The 18735-nt window shown below is 37.1% G+C and overlaps 2 protein-coding genes and 1 long non-coding RNA gene across 4 annotated transcripts; 1 reads left to right on the top strand and 2 right to left on the bottom strand.

Annotated features, from left to right (window-relative positions):
- Positions 1-1656: 1656 nt before the first annotated feature.
- LOC5519683 lies at positions 1657-3605 on the bottom strand. Its single transcript, XM_048726375.1, has 2 exons — positions 3212-3605; positions 1657-2349 (listed from the first exon to the last, which is right to left on the bottom strand). The coding sequence occupies exons 1-2, from the start codon at positions 3515-3517 to the stop codon at positions 2104-2106; spliced, it is 552 nt and encodes a 183-aa protein (XP_048582332.1). The 5' UTR covers positions 3518-3605; the 3' UTR covers positions 1657-2103.
- A 25-nt stretch (positions 3606-3630) lies between these two features.
- Positions 3631-17951, top strand: LOC5519684 (regulator of MON1-CCZ1 complex). 2 transcript variants are annotated; one of them, XM_048726373.1, is made up of 26 exons: positions 3631-3895; positions 4039-4118; positions 4363-4447; positions 5449-5505; positions 6451-6609; positions 6997-7065; positions 8303-8406; positions 8732-8824; positions 9318-9387; positions 10620-10655; positions 11602-11710; positions 12153-12209; positions 12849-12902; positions 13497-13555; positions 14150-14219; positions 14577-14683; positions 14831-14880; positions 15264-15330; positions 15468-15545; positions 15673-15738; positions 15989-16027; positions 16264-16332; positions 16901-16954; positions 17031-17142; positions 17210-17269; positions 17667-17951. In XM_048726373.1, the coding sequence occupies exons 1-26, from the start codon at positions 3743-3745 to the stop codon at positions 17732-17734; spliced, it is 2025 nt and encodes a 674-aa protein (XP_048582330.1). In that variant the 5' UTR covers positions 3631-3742; the 3' UTR covers positions 17735-17951. The 2 variants fall into 2 exon arrangements, with proteins under 2 accessions (XP_048582330.1, XP_032220481.2); XM_032364590.2 differs by having other exon boundaries at positions 8762-8824.
- LOC125561834 lies at positions 15607-17057 on the bottom strand. Its single transcript, XR_007307519.1, has 2 exons — positions 16473-17057; positions 15607-16408 (listed from the first exon to the last, which is right to left on the bottom strand). It is a non-coding gene; the product is annotated as an uncharacterized LOC125561834 (long non-coding RNA).
- Positions 17952-18735: the final 784 nt, after the last annotated feature.

Here is an 18735-nt window from a genome sequence, read left to right on the forward strand (position 1 = left end):
GAAAGATTTCTAATTGTGACTTGTGATGTTGATTGTGGTTAGGATTGTGATGATGATGATGATGTGGATTGCGATGATGATGATGGCGATTGTGATGATGATGATGATGATGATGATGATGATGATGGGGATTGTGATGATGATGATGATGGGGATTGTTATTATGATGATGATGGGGATTGTGATGATGATGATGGTGATGATGATGATGGCGATGATGATGATGATGATGGGGATTGTGATGATAACGATGATGGGGATTGTGATGATAATGATGATGGGGATTGTGATGATAACGATGATGGGGATTGTGATGATAATGATGATGGGGATTGTGATGATGATGGGGATTGCGATGATGATGATGGCGATTGTGATGATAATGATGATGGGGATTATGATGATGATGGGGATTGTGATGATGATGATGATGATGATGATGATGGGGATTGTTATGATAATGATGATGGGGATTGTGATGATAACGATGGTGGGGATTGTGATGATAATGATGATGGGGATTGTGATGATAACGATGGTGGGGATTGTGATGATAATGATGATGGGGATTGTGATGATAATGATGATGGGGATTGTGATGATAATGATGATGGGGATTGTGATGAAAATGATGATGGGGATTGTGATGATAATGATGATGGGGATTGTGAAGATGATGATGGGAATTGTTATTATTTTCAACCATTGTGCGTTACACCAGGCGCTCCATTCCTCACATAGACTGTAGATGTAGACGTGACTGAAGTGCGTATAATGAATAAAGTAAATAAAAGGGGACTTTGTCTTGTTTTCTCTTGCGTCGTACAAAGATGAGTATTTGGGAAGAGCTCTTGTTAGCCACACCTTGTTATAGTTTTTATTTAGCAAAGTCTAATACTTTATTTACCAAATTCAATCGAAAATATCGTATTGGCTTCCCCAAATTGGCCGATGGAAATGGATGCATATTAGCAGTTGTTACTTTGCTAGGATGACAATTTACGTCGCCGCAATCGTGGAGCCATAAACGACTTTTGTCTTTGATGACAACCACGGGACTAAGTAACATATCATTTCAACCACTAGGGTGACCATCAACAAACTACAATTACCACAGATGTACCATTTGGAACTACACTAACGGCTGAGAAAATGGTTTCTTTTCTTTTCACCTTGAAGGAACTTACACTCTGTTTTCCGTATCCTTTTATGAGATCTCGGTTTTAGTGGGAGAGGGGGGCGCGCTGCTAGTGTGGGTATGGGGGCCACCCTTTCGCCTCGATCCCCTAAAACTGTCTTTTATTCTTTGTATGATATAATAAATATGTATGCTTGCACGTGACCAACCCCTGCTACGGCCCTGCCAATGGATGTGGATAACTTCTCACACTTCTAGTACTTTGCTCCCGCAAAGTACGCTGAATCCTCGAGCATGTCTCACACTTCTGCTTTTTAGTATGACAGAGCACAGGCTTACCAATAAAGGTCGCAATAAACTCTCACTGCTTTGTGATGTGTATTTAATAAATAATTCAGAATTAGCGGTATTTCTAACGTTGGAGCAGTTGAGGGATTCTGCGGAGTTTATTGCGACCTTTATTATAAGACATAAGAAAGAACCCGATATGGGGTTCAAATGATGACTCTAACAGGATCTTTAGCACGAATCTCAGCTAATTTATTTTGCGAAAGATTTATAGTTATATAGGATGGTCACCAGGCAAGTAAACAAAATATCTGGCCAAGAGGAGCTTACTCGCTGTAGTCAATAATTGGTGCTTATCTGCTTGAGCAGTGATCCAAACAAAATTATCTCTTCTCGCTTGAGCTGGGTCTTATGTTTAAGAACAATTTCCAAATAAGTAGTATGAATGCTCTATGCCTATTTATTGCTGTTCATACCCTTTTACGTTGTTCTTATGTATATATACTCTATTGATGAAATAAAATACCGTTTTTCTTTGGATGTAAGCTGGTATTGTATTCATTCTATTCTATATGTGCATCACTGTAAAGGTTCTTTGTGTTCTGGATTGGATAAATAGTTTTTGTTAATATGTCGGTCGCATAGGGTATTTTCTGAATTCGCCTTGAAGCAGAGGCTTATACGAATGATGACGTCTTCCAGACCCACCACACCGGATTCAAAACGAGTACGACTATTTTTAGAAAGCCAAACATTGAAGGCAGTGCCACATATGCAATATTGGCAGCATTCCAAGTAGACATGCTATGTACAAATGCAGAATATATGGCGACAGATAAAATGTTGCCAACCAAAAGTCCCCAATAAATGATTTTGCGAGAGTTCACATCGCCAAATGTCATTCCGCAGATGAGTAGAGTGATCTGAAAATCCAAAAGAGGATACTAACATAAGAAACGCGTCATGTCACGCAATCAATTTCATTCTAAACAATTATCTCTAAAAATATATAGTAGTCTGCTAAATTCGATAATGACAGGACAAATAACGGGACAAAATAGGCCTGAATTTTGAGGACATGTGACTTTATCGTTTGAGAAAGGTTGACCTACTATTCATTAATATGCAAAGAAAATATCCGAATCCCCACGGGAGGCGATTTAATAATCTTAAACACTTCTGCCGCATTTAACCCCAATAAATAACGCTGTAATCTTTTTATTAGTTTGGAAAGCGTTTAGAGATACTGAAATGTTAAGAAGCTCAAAGTTTGTCCGCAAAAAATTAAATGGCACTTTAGATAAAGTAAACAGCTCTGTTGACATTGATAAGTTATTCTTCAAGAGTAAGGAAGATTAGAATTCGGTTCGCGCGAGAAACCGCAAAAACAAAAACAGGAATCTGAATGCCAGTGAAAGAACTGCTGCAAAATCACTTAATGGGGGTTAATTAGGATGTGTGAATTTTCCTGGGGATGACAAACATGTTCAGAGGAGCACAATAAACATGCACGGAATTTAAAGATCACGCCTTCCGACAAGGCCTCCCAGTCGGAAAGCGAATTTTAAAAGTTAGAATATTAATTCAACAAATCATTAATTATTTAAACACTTTTGCTGATGAAAAGGGCCAGCAATTCAGAGTTTTTCAGGTGAAGTCTCAACATTTCAAGTAATCTGTTATGGATAATAAAAATGTATTAAACCTCTTATTAAACAACAATAAATAATTCTATACACAAATCTATATTTCTGCGCTTATTTGCAATAATGATATCTTACTAACCTGAGTGACGATAGAGCTTGCGTATAATCTCAGCATCCATTCTGAGAGCTCGTTTATGACGACTGTTTTTGTTGAGTTCTGGTTTTCGGGAATGATATTCTGAAGAGTCGTTCTACTAATGAAGAAATAAACTATCATCGCTAGCGACAAGACCGCGATTTCAAAACAACTTATCAGAGACCAAGATAGACGCATTTTTCTCGGTCTGAAGGAGCAAGGACAAAATTCGTGAAAAACTTGGACATGACGCTGTCTTTCCCCGTAACGCGCCCCATCCGGCGGACTTGCAGATCTCGCCAAGTTCATTTTCGTGGGAATCTAAGAACGATCGATCAACAGCTTCGATCTTTTGTCTGTTTTGTACTTGATCAGTAACAGGTTCGCAGTCGGGAGCTTGGGTACTAGCTGTGACGTAACAACATGGCGGCCGGAGAGTGAGAGTCGAACAAATAGACAAACGCGCGAGAAAAAACTGCTCATCCTCTATATATCAAAATATATGAAGCATGTGCAATATAGGGGTTGAATGCTATGGTCTTATCCATTCTCTGGAGATGTTGTAATTGTTTGAGTGCTTCCCGCTGCAATATGTCGAGCCATTACGTTCAGCTGTGCACCAACCCCCTTAATTTCGAGGCTGTCAGCAACGAAAACAGCGTTTTCTTCGATGAAGCAAATAAGCAGGTGCAAAAAAACACGTCACATAGCCGCATATATGCTTGGTCATGTTTTCCGTCAATTTCAACAAGCAAGCAAAAGAGGCGCCGTACCTAAATCCACCAATGCTCATCTTTTCAATTCTCTGATTCATTTTGCTTCTTTCGCAGGTTTTTGTCGTCTATCGTCTGAACTTTAAGACTCATGTGGTCGTAAAAGGGCCAGATGCCGCTACTAAAGTGATGTTTGAGTAAGTACGGTTTATCTTAATGCATGTTTTCTTAGACCCTTTGCTTTTAACATGTGAACTAATTGTGTTGATGTTTGTTGTTTTATTGTTGTTTATAAAAGAAACCTTTAAAAAAAACTAATGTTAACTAACTTGTCAGTTACGTTATTTCAGTGATAAAATGTCTTGGATTTTTCCCCTAGTGACGATATTTACAATATCTATTACTTGTTGACAATAACTATTATTTTATTGTTTATTCTAGTATACCAGATACAGGACATGTTCATTCCATCAAGTTTTCATATGATCACAAGATTCTGGCCATTCAGAGATCACCTCGGACAGTGGTAGGTCATGCCGGAATTAAAATTCTGACAAGCAAACAATTTAGTCCATTTAAAATATCATTATTTTAATAATAGACATTGATAAGTTTAGGGATATTACCAGGATAACAATTTAGATAAACAAGATATACAAAAATAGCTCAGTTTCACATTAAGTAAGGTAGAAATTTTTTTTTGCAAGTAAACAAAATATCAAATTTGAATTTTTATTTTGATGCAATTTTTTGTGTCATTGACAAATTTCAAGTGTCATTGAAATTTGTAGCCTTTGTGCTAGTATTCTTTAAAATTAAATATTTAAAGATAAAATCTTGAAAGTGGGCATTTCAGCCTCTTGATATTAATGTTTTAAAATGAGAAAATCAGTCATTGTGTGAAATGTGGCCATTATGCAAAAATATGGCTTCTTTAATATTTCTTTCCATTGCAACATTAGCCTCAGGTTAATGCAATTAGACCATTTAAAGACTAAAGAATGCACAAAATGCACAATAGAAATCAAAATGCACAATAGAAATCAAAGTGCACAATAGAAATCAAAGTACACAATAGAAATCAAAGTGCATAATAGAAATCAAAGTGAACAATAGAAATCTAATGAACAATAGAAATCAAAGTGCACAATAGAAAAATTTAAGTGCACAATAGAAATCAAAGTACACAATAGAAATCAAAGTGCACAATAGAAATCAAATTGAACAATAGAAATCAAAGTGCACAATAGAAATCAAAGTGCACAATAGAAATCAAATTGAACAATAGGAATCAAAGTGCACAATAGAAATCAAAGTGCACAATAGAAAAGTTAAGTGCACAATAGAAATCAAAGTGCACAATAGAACTATGAATAACTAGAAGAACTATAGAATAATGGAACTGGGGTGTCGTGAAAAAAGGTAAGTTGTTAGAGAAATAAAACTAAAAAAATATATAAGTATAAAAACCTTTGGTACTTGCCACTTGAAGTAAACAACATGTCTCCTTGCATTTTGCTTTGCCAGGATTTTATTAATTTTGCTGATGGGATTGATAGCGAGCAATATCACCAGACATGCAAGGTTGGTATATGGTTTTAATCATATTTAGATATTAAAATATCTTTTTACTATCCTGATTCTCTTTTTTGAAAATTTTACCCAAAAATCATTGCATTTTAAAAAAGCCAAAATTAATTTTAACAGCTTTCAATTAAGATTTTTTAATGGAAATACCACTTAACTACTGCAATGTTAAATTATGTTTATGTTTTTAAAGGCACTAAGACCAAAACTCTAGGCTTTAAATTTTCCTGATACAAGATTTCTGGCAGTAGAGAAATAGCTCTACCTTATTGGTACCAAGATTTCTGGCAGAAGAGAAAGCTCTACCTTATTGGTACTAAGATTTCTGGCAGAAGAGAAATAGCTCTACCTTATTGGTACCAAGATTTCTGGCAGTAGAGAAATAGCTCTACCTTATTGGTACTTTAATTTATTTTGTGTCACTTAAATTTTGCTAAATTTCAGAGATCCGAAATTTAATTACTGCAGTCACGAAAGTTGTGCTTTTGGCATTTTTATGACATTTAATTCCTTTAGAAAATAATTTTGCCTCCAAATCATGAATTTAATGTCTTATGAAAGATGCCAATATTTTTTTTATTTAATTAAATGCCCATGAAATATGATACCAATAAAAGGTAATATATTTTTGGGAGTTTGTTTTTAATATATATCTTAATTTTGTATAGAATCAAAAAGCCCAAATTGTCGCGATCTAGAACCAGAACAATGAATAAAATACACCAAAAACTGGAAATCGACTCTGCCAAATTTTCGTCTTACCAGAACAATGAATAAAATACACCAAAAACTGGAAATCGACTCTGCCAAATTTTCGTCTTTAATAAGACTTCTTCAGGGCAGACATTTGCCCTGAAGAAGTTTTATTAAAGACGAAAATTTGGCAGAGTCAATTTCCAGTTTTTGGTGTATTTTCTTAATTTTGTATGATATTGTTGGTAGGGGAAGTCTGCACATGTGGTTGGTTTCAACTGGACAAACCTAAATGAGATTGTGTTCATCACAAATCAAGGACTAGAATTCTTCCAGGTCATGCCCGAGAAACACAGCCTGAAAATGATCAAGAATTACAATGTGCAAGTCAACTGGTTTGTCTTTCTGGTAAATACTTTGAAACAAAGATTATAGCAAAGGTTTTACACTGGATGAAGCCAGCATAGCTTAATGCAGGGACAAAACTATTATAAAACTTTGAAACATTATTGTATAACTATGCTTATGATTAAAGTCTTTAGGCAACTATCTTAGGTTTTTTAGGCAGCCAGTTGCCTGGTAACTTAAACTAACGACTTATCACTAGGTTGCCAAGCATGCAAATACATTTGTGATGTAAAAAATGTTATATACTAGTCAAAAATGGAAAAACATTAAATAGAGCAAGGACACAAGGAGACACGAGATTACTAGTTGTATACACTTGGGCCTTGCCTAAAATATAATGCTACCTCTAAACATGTCTTACTGATTTTGTCTTTTTCTTAATTTCAGCCAGAAAGCGCAATGTTATTACTGTCATCTTCTGGTTATGGTAACGTCATTCATCCATATCACTTTAGGGTATGTTGCGTCCTATGAATAGTAAGGCCTGTAGGGAGGGTGGGTGGTAGGGCTTGTAACACACACTTCATTTGGAGGCACACTCAAGTGAGAGAAAAATTGGTGCTATTGCCCTGGGGGACTCTCCAGAAAAGTAGAAAGGATAATCATCCTATCTTTAATTTCGACCAACTGCTATCCCTTACCTTAAAGGGGTGTTGAAGGATTTTTCAGATTCAGATATCTCTTAGGGTATAAAATTCAACCAAATGCTATTTCTAAGGGGTTGTGAAGATCAAAATGGAGAACCTGAGACAGATTTGCAAAATATGCCAACATTTCAGATTTTTATTCATTCCTTCTTCAGGGAGTGTTCAACAGTTTTTCCGATTCTGCTATCTCTTAGGGCTAAAAATTCCTTCATCCACAACCAATTTGCTCTCTCTTAGGGGTAAAAATTTCTGTTGACCACACCCAAAGTGCTATCCTTAAGGTTAACATTGCTTTTGCCAATGACCATCCCCCTCTGCTTTTATCGGAGTCCCCACCACTCTGTGCTATTGCAAGCTACATAGAGTCATAAAGGGTAAACAGTCAGCTAAATGGTCAAACAAGCCCTCCTGCTCAAACTCTTGGCAACAGTCCTTTTGTATCATTTCTCACCCTTGTTATTACCTTATTACACTTTTTTTTTAATCACTTTAATTTCATGATTTAAAAAAAAAAGCGAAAATAGAGTGACCAAAAATAAAGTTGGGATGTGCAAAAAGTGAGTACAAAAATGTTTCGGGTGGAATATTAACTGTTCATAAGCTTGTCTATTTAGTCCTCAAATATACATAAAATACAGTAAGGTGTTGAACTGTATTTATACATTTTTGTGGAACTTATTTTAGCCCTCACTTGTTTTTGTTACAATTTAGATGACTAAATCAAATTTTCTAATTTTATTTTCCAAAATTGCAAAATCAAGAAAATCAAGTGATCTTGTTTTTAGGAAAATAGTGAAATTGCAAAACTAGTGTCACAAAATATTGCCATCTCAAAATCCAGAGTTTGACATCGTGAAAATTAAGAGTTAAATAGGGTATTGTTATCAATAGGATAATGTCCTTGTTTCTTTCCCAAAGACTTTTCTCTATTTTACTTAGTGCAGTAGATTTTAGGTAAATATGACTTTGCCTGTTTCCTAAAGACTTTTTCTCTCTTCATGCTAGTTCTGTCTTAGATAAGTAAATGTGTTTTCTTTTTTCCAAAGGCTGGTTCAGTTATGAGACTGCCAAAATTTGAAGTGGATCTGTCTGCAGCATCAAAGGCACAAAAAGTTGGACTTCTGGAAAGAGACGTTACTCTAGCCAACATGTATGTAGTAAAATAATGCACCATGACAATAATAGTTGGATATCAAGATACCTTTAAACTGAAAAAGTAAAGCCACTTCTATATACCATACACCAGTCCTAAACAGGGGCGAAGCCAGGGGTTGGCCCATGGGGCCTGGGGCCCCCTTCTAGCAGCCCAAAATACAGTAAATGTATAAGACATTTTCTAAAATTACAGCAGACAAATGCCTTGAAAGGCCCCCTCTTGTCAAAAATCCTGGCTACGCTGCTTCTAAAACAAATGCCTCACCATCAATTCTGCCTTGGTACTATGACTAAAGATGTTTCTTTTTTTCCTGCTCTAGCTATGGTCAGTTGTATGTTGTGATCCTTAGGAACCAGTCACGTGGACCAGGGGGACTTCCTGGGGCAGAAATTGTCCTCTATCAGTTACAAAGGTGTGGTGTTTTAAGAGCAATTATATTTTATACAGGCATGTATATTCTCAACAGCAATATAATACACCAAAAACTGGAAATCGACTCTGCCAAATTTTCGTCTTTAATAAGACTTCTTCAGGGCAGAGTCTGCCCTGAAGAAGTCTTATTAAAGACGAAAATATTTCCAGTTTTTGGTGTATTGTATTTATTGTTCTGGTACAAGATCGCGACAGTTTGGGCTTTTTGATTCTACTCAGCAGCAATATGATATATTTTTTAATCATTGTTAGCGCAAGCTGCTAAGTCAATCAATAGATTGTGTTGTATCTTTATGGCCATAAGGCCAGTATATAGGTGATGTTTGATAACTCATTAATCAATGAACTGTCTGAAATTTGTCAATTTTAAGCCTAATAAACCAACTTGCTTATTGTACAGATTCATAACCACTTGGTGGGGAATTATAATAGTGTTTAAGAGATAATAATTTTTATGAAATATTTTTTTTCAGAGATTCTCCAGCAAAGAAGACCGCTGTGCTCCAGTTGAACATGATTGGTCGATTTGCAGTTAATGTTGTGGTAGGGCGAACAAGTGCTGTACATTATTTTCAATTCTCTCTTTTTTTTGCTTCTACTGTATCTTCATTTTTTAAAGCAACACAGATTTTGATATTCAAATAAACTCAGTTAAGTTAATAATCTTTAACTACGGTCAAGACACCAAAGTCATGATTATGTACATGAAGGTTTTTCGTTATTTTGATGACATTACTGAAAATAATATACAGTTGAAGCTCTTGTAAGCGACCACCTTGGGAACTGAGAATTGTGGTCGTTAACGGAGCTGGTCTTTTACGAGAGCTTGCTCTCATAAGCGACCACTGGGCGTCAAAAACTTGAACAATAGGTGTTGGTCGCTTACGGGAGCTTAATTAAATGGAATCTAAAATTTATCGTGATAATAACAATGCTGTAATATTTTGGTTTATTACTTGATTTTAAAACTAGGTATTTGACTTATCATGAGAGTGAGTTCTTTTATTTAATTCGTTATGTTCGTTTATATCGATGACTCAAGCTTTTTGTCATGAGAATATCTTCTGCATCTACGACGATCACATGGCGTCTTTTGTTAGCCGATTTCTAAAGCGTGCAACAAACAAGTAGATGGCTATTGTAACTGGAAAAAGGATAAATCGTGGAGCTGGCAATGGACTAGAGATTCCTTGCATTTACACATTATCTGGAGACGAAGAAATGTCAATCCCTTATGGTTGAAATTGAAGTTAGAAAATGGAAATTATGAAATTCTTTAATGGTTGCCTGCTGGAAAGGCAGCTTTTGTGAAACATTACAACATTACGGATTTATATGTGATTTCAGCATGCGGATATGATGTTTATCAGGTGTTGACTGATGTTATAAATCCAAAAAAATCATTGTGGTCACTTACGAGAGCTTAAAAATAAAAGAAAGTCTCAGTTGGTGTTTTGAAATTGTGGTCGTTAACGGAGCTTGTCGCACCAATAAGTTGGTCGCTTATGAGAGCTTAGAATTACATGTGTGACAATTCAATCAGTGATTCGTGATCGTGGTCGTTATCGGGGCTTTTCGCTTACGAGAGCGGTCGCTCAGAGAGCTTCGACTGTAGTATTTTTGTTTTTATTGTTTTAATCTCTAGAACGAATCTTCATACTTAACCTATACTTTGTTTCCTGTCTCATCAAGCCTAATTATTTATTATATACTTTATACAGGATAATTTAGTGATAGTATGTCAAGCCTAATTATTTATTGTATACTTTGTACAGGACAATTTAGTGATAGTCCATCACCAGGCCTCAAAGGTAATTTTAAGACATTCAGATTTTTATACTATAATTATACCTAAAAACTCTATTAACTTCACTAATACGTCCCTCCCCTTTTTGATCCAGAATGTATAGGCTCCCTATAGCCAGAAAGCTATAATAGAGCTCAAAATTGGCTAAAAACACACCATTAAAGTAATAATAAAATGAAAAATATGGGAGGACTAGGTTTTGAAGTGATGAATTGTGCAAATTTGCTGTTTGTCCGCACATGCACCTGAATGATTCCATTTCAAATAAGAGTGCAAGCTCTGTTTTTGAAATTTGTTTTTCAACTCAAACGAGCGCTCGCTGTGTTTGATTTTTCAATGGCAATTTTTGTTCTTGGTTTTGTAGAGAATTGACTCCAAACACTTTCCTGAATATGCCTGATTGATGGTTCTTTAACATTCTTTTGTACTTTAAAATTGTCATACGGCTTCACTTTTTACCATGTTTTCTTCTGGCAGTTTCGGAGGTCCTCACCCAATGAAGTCTAGTTGTGAATGGTGATGACTTGCACGTGAGCTTGCGAAAAGGGGGCGGAGCTATCACTTTTATAGCGCACATTCATGTTTAAGCCTTCCTTACATTCCCCACTAGTTTATAACCTTTTGTTTGGGGCAAAAATACCTAAGTGTCAAAAACAGGAAAAAAAGGTTTTAAAGTAAGCCCCCATCCCTCTCTAAATAAAACTCACCCCCTCCCCCTACAACAAGGAGATGAGTATGTGTTTGTTTCTTGAGTTTTGAGTGACCTGACCATTGCTGTCATGACTAAAACTTTCAGCAACCTTCTCATTTGTTATGCTACACTTGGCACTAGTCTATTACCATTGGCAAATGGGGGCTTATTTTTGTGGTCTTTCTTTTCTGTAATGGTGTTTAAATGTGTCAGTAATTGGCAGCAAGTGAATGTGGCTGGCAACATCTTTTCACTTCAGACCTCGATGTTATTTGATATCAAACTGGGAGGAGAGTTTGATGGGCAGGTTATCCATTACCAGCCAGTGTTAGCACCTCTTCCTATCGAGCAAGTCTCCCTTGAAGCTGGTAAGTAAAAATCCCCAATTACAGGATATGACAAAATCCAAATGGCAGCGGGAACGTGGGATACTCGGTAAAATAATGTTTGACCCTCAGGTCTATACCCCAAATATCTCCGTCATTTTGAGACATTTTTTTCAAAAGAACAAAAGCATTCATGCCTTTAATCATTGTGAACACTAAAATGCTAAGCACCATTATTTTTTCCTTGCTTCAAAATAAATGTCTTCATTCTTACCCAAATACAGTGGAACATAGATATTATCGCGTTATTATCAAAGTCTCTCCAGATAAAAAAATTAACTATTTTTCTTCATAATTTGTTCAATCCCTTGACAAACCCTGAAACCCCCAAAATGCCTACAAGTTATCTAGCCCTGCCATGTGTATATTCAAGTTAATCTCTTGACAAACTAAATTTGCTTCACTTCCGTTTTTTATTCTTTAGAGGAAAAGGACCAGATCCTTGGTACAGTGGTAAAGAAAAATACTGCCTGTGAGATGTGTATCCTTGTAAAGAATACACTAAAAACAACTGTAGACTTGTACCTGTAGTTATTTACTATTGCAAAGGGTGTTTATGTGGCCACTCTTTTTGAGATGTTCTCCAGATGCCGTATTTACTTGAATAAGCGCCTCCCTTGAAAATAACCTCCCCCTTTGAACCAAAATTATTGATAAACACCTCCCCCCTTAAAAGCGCCCCCCTCCCCTCCCCAGGTTTTATTTAACTGAGTAAAATGTCTGTCACAATGTAGGAGCAGGAGAGCAGGAGCTCATAGACTTTGGACAAGAAAAAGACAAATATTTCATGGATGAAAGTTTATTGAAAAAAGCTGCTTCACGTTGTAAGAATGATATAGAGAAAAGAAACTGAGAAAATAAAACTGATATTAAATGAATAAAAACACCAGACTTTTGTTCGAAATTTGCCTTTTTAAATAAGCGCCTCCCCTGAATAAGCGTCTTGTCTGAGAGTCGGAAGATTAATAAGCGCCGGGGCGCTTATTTGAGTAAATACAGTGAGATGTGGTCCTGTGTTTTCCCCGTACTTTGAGCATAAAAGTGAGGCTTTGAAAGGTCAGGTTTTATATCTCCCACACTTCTTTCCCACAGACAATTATTTTTTCTTGATGGTTACTAGATTCACAAAACTGGATTGTCTTCCAGCCAAATATAGTTATAGATGCGAGACTTGGTATGTAGAACAATGTTACTTTTTACATATTCTGCTTAAAATGCACTATAGGTACTATAAAAAAAAAATTTTTCTCCTTTTTTGGCTTGTGGGAGGCTTACTTAAAAAGGAATTTCACTATGGGAAATTAGTAGAGAGGTTATGCAGGGGAAGGGTTCGTGGATCAGCGGATTCTGCCCTGAAATCCTAACGGATTACAGATTTTGATGATTATTTCAGTGGATTGGCGGATTTTGGAAATACGGTGGAACACGGATCTGTTGACAATTTTGGCACAGATTTTGGATTTTGACTGCTTTGACGGTTGAATTTCGGATTTTAAATGAATTTCAGTCTATGCTATTGTTTATCTGTCAAACCATGCAGATCTAAAAATATCTGGGGATCCATGGATTTGCCCTGAAAATGCAGCGGATCTGCGGATTTACATACCCCTTTTAACCCCCCGATGCAGGGACAATGGCATCAGCTAGGAAGATGCGACCAGAAACATGCCTTCACGCTAAGTGCTCAATCCTAAACTAGTTTCTATAAAGATATAAAGATGCCCTAAAAGACAAGGGGACTTATATGGCATTCTCTTATTTTTGTTAGGCTGTCTTTGGGAAGTGATGCTCAAACTAGAACCGTTGGTCACAATGATACAAGATAAGGTAACGGCTATCTAGAGAGGAGAATGTTGTATAACATGGTTCACCAAGCTTACGACCTGTTTCTTGTATAACAAAGGTATACCCAGCTTACCCCCTGTTTCTTGTATAACATGGTTTACCCAGCTTACCCCCTGTTTCTTGTATAACATAGGACACCCAGCTTACCCCCTGTTTCTTGTATAACATGGTTCACCCAGCTTACTCCCTGTTTCTTGTATAACATAGTACACCCAGCTTACCCCCTGTTTCTTGTATAACATAGTACACCCAGCTTATTCCCTGTTTCTTGTATAACATGGATCACCCAGCTTACCCTCTGTTTCTTGTATAACATGGTTTACCCAGCTTATTCCCTGTTTCTTGTATAACATGGATCACCCAGCTTACCCTCTGTTTCTTGTATAACATAGGTACACCCAGCTTACCCCCTGTTTCTTGTATAACATAGTACACCCAGCTTATTCCCTGTTTTTTGTATAACATAGTACACCCAGCTTATTCCCTGTTTCTTGTATAACATAGTACAACCAGCTTTCTCCTTGTTTCTTGTATAACATAGTGCATTAAGCTAACCTCATATTTCTTGCTGTGTAGGGTATATTGATAGACTTCCTGTTACTAAGAAAGGATAGCAAGATGGTTATTTTAGCAGTTTTTAAGCAAGGTGAGATTCATTTGCAAATATTGTCATTTAACCTATTACAGTAGAACGTTTTACAATGCAACCTTTATATCATGATATAACTTTTAGCTGCTTGGCATATCGTTACAATATAAAGAAATATTGCTTCAAAACTCTCTATACTATACAAGGGTGTAGCCAGGGGTAGGACCCAAGCCCCCCCCCCCCCCCTTCCAGCAGCCAAAACTACAGTAAATGTAAGAGACATTATTTAAGGTACAGGAAAAATGTCTTAAAATGGCCCTATTAATCCTGGCCATGCCCCTGCTGTATAATGATATTTTGGGAAACTGACAAAAATAATTCAAATCAAAAAACTTTTTTCTCCTGACTTCAAAGCATTGATTCCTGGTCGTCAGGCAAATCTGACAGTGATTGCAAAGATGTTTGATAAAGTCAACTCGGTGTACCGGGCAGTACTTGAAGCTGAAACATTAGCAATACAAGTAAGATATTAACTTCCATATAACATTTTTGCATATCCACAAGTGTTGAGGGTGATGGAAAAGAAAATCATACCCACTTGAGTATGTATCGCATCCTGGTTTATGAAGTTTGCTATTTACAAAGACAGCTATTACAATTTTTTTCAGGCCACAGAAGTGGGGAGACAGCCACCCCCAAGACCTTCCCCACTTCCAAGGTAAATGTGCTTTAGCATACTTTGTTTCAAAAAATATTCCTCCCATCTATCGTTTTTTAGTTGCAATTAAGCTTTCCATTCCATTTGTCATTCTTCTATTTTGGGCTATCCAATCATATTCCATCTCTCTCTTTCCAAGTACCTTTCCATCCCTCCCCTTCCTTTTTTCATTCTGATACTTTATGTTCCATTATGTTTATTCCATTCCTCCATGCCGTTGATGTTACCCTTATATTCTGTACCATTCCATTCCTTATTCCATTCCTCCATTTCCCAGCAACCAGACGGTGGTTACCCAGCATGACATGTACACACACGTGCCGTCGATGTTACCCTTACATTCTGTACCATTCCATTCCTTATTCCATTCCTCCATTTCCCAGCAACCAGACGGTGGTCACCCAGCATGACATGTACACACACGTGCTGTCGATGTTTGTGGATAACAAGGTCAGTTGGACACATCCCAAGGTCACCAAACTTTTCACAACTTTAAACGCGGCGGAAGGGAGGTCTGAATTGGTTTATCCCTCTGAAATACTTAACACTTAAAATTTAAGACTTGATTTGTGTTGTCTTTGCTTCAGGATATCAAGTACAAGTTTATGGTTGCAGTGCTTATGGAATATATACGTTCCCTGAATCAGTACGAAATTTCACCAGAGGTATACGTTAACCTTATATACCGGCTAAGCATGCAAGATTCGCTTTTGGTTAGGTTTTATAATTATAATTTGACAATTCCGCTAGCCATCGCGTTACTTACGTTTCTCTCTCTTCGTTCTATTCCAGCACTATTTATACGAGCTGGTCATTAATCTTCTTGTCAACAACAAGCGCTTCTACCAGTTTCATCAGGTACCACACTGTGATACCCCTAAACATCATACACGAACAGGGCCGTAGCAGGGAGCATCCCCCCTCCCCAAATATTTTTACAATTTTTTAGAAAACGACAGTAGGGGCGTGGCTGTGCCCCCAATATTTTCTAACTGTTTCTGTATCGTAACCCCCAATATTTTTAAGCCTGCTACAGCTCTGATTAAATGCTGTCTATTAGGCGCGCTCTTGTGCCCTGACAATTTTTTAATGACCTTCTTCGTTGCAGTTTTTGCAGTATCATGTGCTGAGCGACTCTAAACATCTCGTAAGTATTAGATTAATTAGAAACTCTGAATACACAATCTCCGTCCAAAACCGATATAATGCTGACCCCACTGTGTTAGCGCTGTTTGTACGCCATGGCCCTGGTGCTGTTAACACTAGTAAGCCTTTTTGTACTTTCCTTTATCTTGTGGTTAACCGAGAAATGCGACGCGAGCTTCTGGAACAGAACCGTTCTGCCAGTTCTGTAAGACGTCTCTTTTTGTTGTTTTATTGTAGGCTTGTCTCATGCTGTCGCTGGAGAAAGCGTTCCCACCCGCCTACCAACTGGCACTGGATATGCTTAAGGTAGACTGGAAACTCCTTATAACGGACACTCTCGGGGCCTAGGAAGTGCGTTCGACTTGTTATGATACAATTGAACCTCCATATAACGGACACTCTCGGGGCCTAGGAAGTGCGTTCAACTTGTTATGATACAATTGAACCTCCATATAACGGACAATCTCGGGGCCTAGGAAGTTTGCTAGACTAAGGCCCTATTCATACGGCGCGCTGCTACCGTGCCGAATCTGATTGTTTGAATTTGGCACATGAGCAGCTTGACGTCTGAATCAGTGAAGCTCGAAACGGCAGAATTAATTTCGTCACGGGATTCACACATCGAGCCTTTGTGTGACGAATCAAATACCATATATATTTGTACAAAAGAAGTTCCGCAGCAAGTCAACTTTTACTATTTACAACCTATTGAGCGCGACTCCTTTAGTGCGACGTCCTCTGAATCAACGTTGAACCCAATGTATTGGTGTCGATACAACTAGAAAATTAGATTCGGCACGACAGGAACGCGACGTATGGATCGATCCCCCTTTAGCTGACTCCATGGTAACCGTCCCATTGTTCTCTTCAACAGCGGCTCAACACAGCAAATGAAGAGATTGTAGAAGTACTTCTGTCAAAACACCAGGTACCCCCCTCCCCTACCTAGAGTTGTATTCCCTAATCCTACACTTGGCTCTCACTTTTGCAGTTCTTTCCTACAGATTTTGCCAGCCCTTAGATACATCCGGGCTATTGGAATCGAGGACTCGGCATCCGCGAGGAAGTTCCTTGAAGCAGCGGCTGCCACCAATCAAGCCATGCTTTATTATACTGGTATGTGATCACATGACCTCCCCTATTGTCTTGTTTTGTGCTGATTTTTGTATTGTTCACTCGACAGTCTTTAAGTTCTTCGAACAGAGAAATATCCGGCTACGTGGAAGCCCAGACTTTGCACCAGGTATATTTTCTTCTGTCTTCTGTTGTCTTGCTATTGTTTTTGTTGTTGTTATTCATAACAAGATCGTTTTATTCTAAAGGTTTGATCCTGTTTATTTCTATCAGAGTTTAATTATCCGTGTCGCGTCTAATTTCAAAAACGTGAAAGAACAGATACGTGACACGAAGTTAAGCGAACTTATTAAAACAAACAGGAGAGAAACCCTCTGCTAGCAGAGTGATGTGTAGCAAACGCCCGTTCCACTTACAACTTGTACATGTTACTCATTAGTACAGCTTGACCTTTTTATTGCCTTGCAGTAAAACAGTGATGTTAGGATTGTGAAGAGTCCTATTTGCTCACAACTTGTGCATATGAATTTAAAGTGTACGCTTACCTTTCCTATATTCCCTTGCAGGGGAACACTGTGACATTTACGTCAAGAAGTTCGAGGAATATTTTGGCGCCAAAACATTGGTCACATGACAGCTACAATCAGCCCTGCTTTGTGCATAATTATTCTCTGTATCTACGAGTATACCAGTACTAGAAACAGAGTTAGAATAGCTAGCAGTCTATAAGAATGAATCAGATATTTTTGCTTGCTTTTTCTGACGAAGTTCAACAATCTCACTGGCTTGGAATGAAGTTATAAAAGAAACACATATAAAATATGAATGAATCATATGAAATAATTTATCAACTTGCGTTTGTCTTATTTTATGTTTGTATGTTTAACACAAAATGGGTCAATTTCATTACAAATTGGGTCGAGTTTATTACAAAATGGGTCAAATTTATTACAAACTAGGTCAAGTTTATTACAAAATAGGTCAGTTTTATTACAAATTGGTTCGATTTTATTATAGATTGGGTTGAGTTTTTTTTACAAATTGGGTCGATATTATTAAAAAATGGGGTCGAGTTTATTACAAAATGGGTCGATTTTATTACAGATTGGGTCAGTTTTATTACAAAATGGGCCGATTTTACTACAAATTGGGTCGATTTTCTTACAAAACGGATTAAGTTTATTACAAATTGGGGCAAGTTTTACAAAATGGGTCAAGTTTATTACAAAATGGGTCAAGTTTATTACAAAATGGGTCGGGTTTATTACAAAATGGGTCGATTTTATTACAATTTGGGTCAGTTTTTATTACAAAATGGGTCAATCTTATTACAAATTGCTGGATTTTCTTACAAAATGGGTCGATCTTATTAAAAATTGGGTAGATTTTCTTACAAAATGAGTCGCGTTTATTATAAATTGGGTCGATTTTATTACAAAATGGGTTAAGTTTGATACAAATTGGGTCAAGTTTATTACAAATTGGGCCAAGTTTATTACAAAATGGGTCAGGTTGATTACAAATTGGGTCGATTTTATTACAAAATTGGTCGAGTTTATTACAAAATGGATCGTTTTTATGGCAAATTGGGTCGCGTTTATTACAAACTGGGTCGATTTTATTACAAATTGGGTC

This window comes from Nematostella vectensis, chromosome 4 (genome assembly GCF_932526225.1).
Source record: "Nematostella vectensis chromosome 4, jaNemVect1.1, whole genome shotgun sequence".
In the NCBI taxonomy this organism is placed as follows: Eukaryota; Metazoa; Cnidaria; class Anthozoa; order Actiniaria; family Edwardsiidae; genus Nematostella; species Nematostella vectensis.